The sequence below is a fragment of the Nothoprocta perdicaria genome, unplaced genomic scaffold (genome assembly GCF_003342845.1).
Source record: "Nothoprocta perdicaria isolate Ctin4 unplaced genomic scaffold, notPer1 scaffold_346, whole genome shotgun sequence".
Lineage (NCBI taxonomy): Eukaryota > Metazoa > Chordata > Aves > Tinamiformes > Tinamidae > Nothoprocta > Nothoprocta perdicaria.
This window is the reverse complement of record NW_020455584.1, coordinates 103,914-109,913: the sequence shown is the minus strand read 5'-3', so window position 1 is coordinate 109,913 and position 6,000 is coordinate 103,914. Positions and strand designations below refer to the sequence as shown.

The 6,000-nt window shown below is 37.4% G+C and overlaps 1 protein-coding gene across 1 annotated transcript in view; it reads right to left on the bottom strand.

Annotated features, from left to right (window-relative positions):
• Positions 1-741: 741 nt before the first annotated feature.
• The window catches only part of EFHC2 (EF-hand domain containing 2), a 52,348-nt gene continuing 47,089 nt past the window's right edge, over positions 742-6,000 (bottom strand). Inside the window, exons 14-15 of the mRNA XM_026044006.1 lie at positions 2,185-2,290; positions 742-1,214 (exon numbers count right to left, since the gene is read on the bottom strand). Of these exons, the coding sequence (XP_025899791.1) occupies positions 1,119-1,214; positions 2,185-2,290 (202 nt within the window). The 3' untranslated portion in view covers positions 742-1,118. The remainder of the gene's footprint in view (positions 1,215-2,184; positions 2,291-6,000) is intronic.

Below are 6,000 nucleotides of genomic sequence, written 5' to 3'. Positions count from 1 at the left end.
TGGAGTCTCCTTCTTTGGAGATCTTTAAAACCCGCTTGGATGCAGCCCTGTGCCACGTGCTCTAGGTGACCCTGCGTGAGCAGGGGGGTTGGACTCGATGACCTCTGAGGTCCCTTCCAACCTTTGGCATTCTATGATTCTATGAACGAATCCGCTGGTTTCCCAGCACCAGCCAGGGGCACAGACCTTTCTGCAGAGGCACAGACCTTCCTCACAGACCCTCCCCTTCACCTACAGAGTCATCGTGGTTGAGTCAACCCCCTCAGCTCTTAATGTCTTTAAACCATGGTACTTACTTCTAGCACATGGGCATGAAGTCAATTCAGATGTAACCATGGCTCTGAGCTGGCACACGCTTAAGATATAAAAATGCTAAGAGAAAGTCTTCTTTGTCATCACAATCTTGATCAAAGAGAAAGATATCAATCAATTTGCAAATGGCAAGTACAATGTTACAGAAGGTAAAATTGTATTGAAATACCATTTTTTTCATACATGTCTGACCCAAGTAAATTTGGGTGGCACCTAATCTGGTTCATATTTAATGCAAAAAGTATGCCTGGAACATTTATTTCTGTATTGGTAGGATATAATTATCTCTGATAGAGAACAAGTTTATACAATGCTAAAATCCTGCTTTATTTCCTCTGTAAAATAACAAGTTTTGACATAAACACTATGTAAGTATCAGCATAGGGTTATGGCAGAAATACAGATATAAACTAAAAAGCAAGGGAGAAAAGTATAACAGAACTACCTTATTGTGATAATACAGGCCGACAAAATTGTAAGAGGTCATGAAACTACCTTTCTTGTCTGTGGAACAAAGCAGGGTCAGTAATGTTTTGCTGGTTTTGACTTAAAGGTTGCTTAGCACTTGTACATTCTTCATATGGCCAAACACTAAGAGTAGAGGCTATAATTTTAATTTTGTTTGTATGGAGCAGTACTGTGAAGGTTTTACATGAATGCTATAGCAATGTTAGAATAAGAAATCAAATTCAATGAAAGGTACATCTTTGATTTTTTTAATTTTCTAATAAATCTCTCCAGTATCTGCCCAAGTGAGCTTTGGAGCTGAAACACCAGTCCAAAAGCAATGACTTGCATAGATCAGATTACTCTTCCTTGCCAAACAAATCCTCCAGAAGAGTTAAGTATTTGATCCTTTTCACAGGAAGGGATGGTAGCTGTCCACTCCAGTCATCTTCATACTAAAATCAGTAACACAAATAATAGCTTAAAACATAATGTTGAAAACAGTAATAATTAAAACTACACAATAGTGATCTGCCTTATTTCCACATGGAATTCTTCTGTGCAATAGTTGACCTCTATTATCTGCAATAAAGCATATCTTCTTACAAGATTACTGCATACACATTTTTATCAATCCAGCAGATTATTTTACTAAGAAACACTATCACTAGCGTTTTTGCAAAAATGTTCAAACTAAATCCTGTATTGTTTTTGTCAAGGCACATATACATGTATGTCTAGTAAGTCTTGCAAGCTATCTATGACTCAACATTAAAAAGCACAGAAAATAATCAGACAGGAAGAAAGGAGAAAACAGTCTGTTGAGCAAGCACAACTCTGCTGCTGAAATCTGTCTGTCAAATATAGACATTGTACCCCAAAACTGTCGCTAGTAATTCATGCCAGGTCATGAACAGAATGGCAATTGGATTCTCAAGTTCAAAGATTCAAAAGTATTTAAATCTCTTCCTTTCTCCATTTCTTGTTGAGGCCTTCAATAAAATATTTTTGTGCAGCCTAAAACCTAGTCTAGGTTTTACAGATAACTAACAAAACAAAAAAGGGAAGAAAACTGAATAAACAATACTGCTACCAATTAGGTCACGCTCGATAGCTAGACAAGCCACATGACTGAAGAGGAAAAAGTCAAACATACTAACAGCAAATTCATCTGTGTTCTTTCATGCCAGCTTTTTGCTATGGAGCTTCAGGGCAAAACTGCTCAGGGCAGAGGCTCTGACTTACTTTTTTATTTTCCAGAAAAAATAATAATAATTATTTGAAGAAAACAGGTACAAACATGCAAAGACCAAAAAAAGGTTTTAACCTCGCTTAGATAAATCACTCATGTTACTATATTTGGCCAAATTATATCCCAGCAGCCTGGATATACTATTGCCTTTGATTCAAAAATATTCATTTTACCTTGAGTGGAACCTTTATTGTCTGGAAGGCAGGGATTTGATTCTCTCTCCAGTTCAGCCCATCCACAAGCTTCTTATACTCCACTTTCTCACGACCATCTTCAAATCTAAGCAAGATTTCCATATGATGGCACAAATTTAAATGGATTTTTTTTTTACAGAGTTGTATCATTTTCTCTCACATCATACTAATATATCATCTTTTGGATAATAATTTTTACACCAATAGAAACAAATACTGGCAAGAGTAAAAATGGAAACCCTGCAAAACCGATGGGACTTCTGCATTACACACTACATGTTCATATAAATACTTAATGTTGCATCTTATACTAAAATTCCATTTCTTTAAGAAACATATTAGATTTCAACTAATTTCATTTTACTTTTCAGTCATAGCCCAACCTTTTCTAACACTGCAATCTCCCAGTTGGTGAGAAACCTACAGAGCTGGGGATGCTCAATGTAGAACTCCTTTGCTTAGAAAGAAACTGGCTGAAGGATTTGGGAGAGCTGCATGGCAGCACAATTAACCCGGTATATTTGGCTTCTACAACCATTTCTTAAAAATACTCAATCCTTCAAAAACGCTGTTTGCATGAACCTTGAGAACGGTTTTCACTTGAAAAGTATACTGTTCGCTATTATTTAACAGCCAGATTATTGGACTAAATGTATAGGTTTGGATCAGTTATGAAGGTTCCCTGGAAGTGGGTGCGCTTATCTGGTGTCCAGTGTTAGACTCAATAATGACTTTCTGGGGGCAGAAAAATTCAGGCAAACAATTCTATCATATTCTGCTGAGACAAATACTATTTCATGTAGAGAAGGAAGATCAGCTACACACTATGGTCTTCAGGGAACAGGTATTTTAGAAAATTATTTTATGTTGTTCTAAATGAAATAACATTGCACAGAATATGCACCTCAGAACTCGTATGTTCACCGAGGTTTCTGGTAAAAAATTAAGCATAAATATACTGTAAGGGACAGTTTATAACACAAACTGGCATTACAATGCTGGAGAAAAAGGTAAATAAATCTAGAGACAAAATGAACTCTAACAAACTGCAACTCATCCTGTCTCTCATTCCCTCACACCTTTCATTTATTAGTCATCAGAAGAGCTATAACAAGATATACTGAGAGCAATAAACAGGGATGCTAGTGATAAATAAACATGTGAAGTACAGTGAGTTAGGCTGAAGATGAGAGCAAAGTCAGACCAAGAAAGCTACCAGGATTAAGTGAGAGTCCAAAACATTGCCAGGAGCAGCCTGCCTCATAGCCTGCAACTTCTTAGTATCTTACATGCAATTTAACATTTTCTTAAGAGACCGGCTTTTGTGGAATACATCCAATACACACAAAAATTACCATTCCTACTTCTAAGTGTTTTTCATTCATTCGTTTAGGGTTTGTTTGTTTGTTTTTGCAGAAGGAGAGTGCAGAGAGAAAGAGTTTTGCATTAGAAGTAAGTAGCTAGGCAATGAAAAAGATGGTGCTTCTTGGAAGCAAGCAGTGGCAGACACCTTCAGAAGGTCAGAACTGCTGTGACAGTCTTTTTGTAATACCATATACATGATAGAATCCATATCTTTAGAAAAATATTGGTTTGCCATTTTGCTTATATTTATGCTTTCATTAAACAGAATGTTTTAAAAACTGTTCCGTTCATGGAATATAATTGATCTTTCTCTAGTTTTGAAAGGATAAAAGTCCATTGCTGAGATGATACACATCTGCGAGGAGGATTTTTATAATAAGAACTAAGTGAAGGCAAGTAATTATTTAAACATAATTTGAAGCAATGAAGACAAAGTAAGCACCACTGCTGCTTTCAGCAAAGATTAACATGTAGTAAAGCCCCTTGATGGGACAGCACTAGCAATCTGAGACAGCAACGTAAACATGAAATAGTATCTTTAACTAAAATGAAAGCTTTCCATGTGGGCACCAGAACCACGACTTCTACATCCCATTTTTAAATACCTACAGATAGTATCTTAAAATATTATTCTGTGACAATCCAGACAAAGATTACTATGACTTAGATCTCTTTACTACTATTGCTTATTGTACTAACCTACTAAATGCAACATGCTTCTAATATGGCCCAGAGCATTGCATAAAATGAGGAGATGTTATCAATTTCTGCATTAGGACAGAGATACCATACAGTTCAAGGCTGGAGTTAATATGACTGAAAATGACAGCATTCACCATTCACTAAAGGAAATTAGTTTTGTCTTATCGAGAAGACGCCAACAAAGACCTCTTGAAATCATGGCTGTCCTCAGGTTTGCCCTCTGATCCCACCAATGCATGTGGTCCTGGACTACGGAAAAATCACTCCCCTTCCCAGGTTGCAGAGCTTTCTTTTCGCTTTGCCATTGCAGAAACAATATCACGTTTCTGCTTCTAAAAATAGAACCACAATAAAATACACCAGATTTGAAAAATTTGCTTAAGACACCTTATGACCATTCCTGAAGATGCTTTACTGAGTATATGTTGTTTTTAAACACCTTTTCATTCCATTCAAGAACCCTAAAAAACGTGACATGTAGGCAACATGGCAAAAATCATTAAAGAACAACCAGCCACAAACAGGGGAAAAGTTGAGCAGATGGAAACGTCTTGGCATGACCTAGTAGTAACATGACAAATGGGAAGAATTTGTGGCAGACCCGTTGTTAGAGGGCTCCTGTAGCTGAGACACCCACGATCAGCTTCTCAGGGCTTCTCCCTCACAGGCAGAAAGGGCTCTCCCATCCTCTGTTGATAGAATCCATATTTTTGTAAGTAGAGGCCTTTTGCAAGGAGGCCTAACGGCCTTTGATACTGGGGACAGGCTACATCTATTACCTGTTCCCTTTGACATGTCCAGCACGTCTATTCTAAAATCTTGCCTCTTTCTATAGACTAATAACATCTAGTCCAATGGCAAGAGCAAAATTCTTGCTATCCAAAATCACAAGTCCTTTCCTAGAGCTCAACAGCCTCACTTCAGTACAGTGGAGCTGTGAAGCATTTCTTACAGCAATAAAAGACATATTTGAAAAATAGAGATGGATGCTTCACAACTAAATTAATACATAAGCATCAACGTGTAATATCGCATACTTGTGATCACTCCTCCTTCACTCCATTTATTTCCTTCCTTATCTGCCAGCTGTTCGTATACCCACTAGGGAAAGGACAGCATCTTTTTAAGTCCTTGTTAGCACACACTTAGCTTTGCAGTAAATAAAAATAACAGCATAACAAAATGCTAAAATTCATTACTTAAGCACTTCAGCAAAAATGTTTATTAAACAAGCTATAATTGTTCATTATGCCTGCATAAATTTAAAGAAATGCTTCTAATAACTATTGCAGTTTTCTGGCAGAGACAAATGTGCGCCATCTGCATCGCCTAATACATTGTGATGAAAAAACTGCACTGCATTGTAATTAAAAAACTCTGAGTGAGACAAGGCTGATGGAGAAAGGGAATATTTTTTAATAGGCTAGCTCAAGTAAATTGAAAAAAAAATGGGCATATTTCTGAGCACTTGAATTCTAATACTGCAGAATCCCACAACATTGAAAAAGGTAAGTTTAATCTAGGCAGACCTTTTGAAACCAGGTCTTACTAAACCACTCTCCCCTTGTGCTACTTCCCCCTGCACTCTGTGGGACCCGCATGCTCACTGCATGGGGCAAATAAAAAAAAGCCTGGGTCATCTGGAGGCGACCCCCAAATCAGACGGTAACTTCTAGTTCCATCCCAAGCTTTTAATAAGGGACTGATTACTGTGCTGTAATCTTCAAA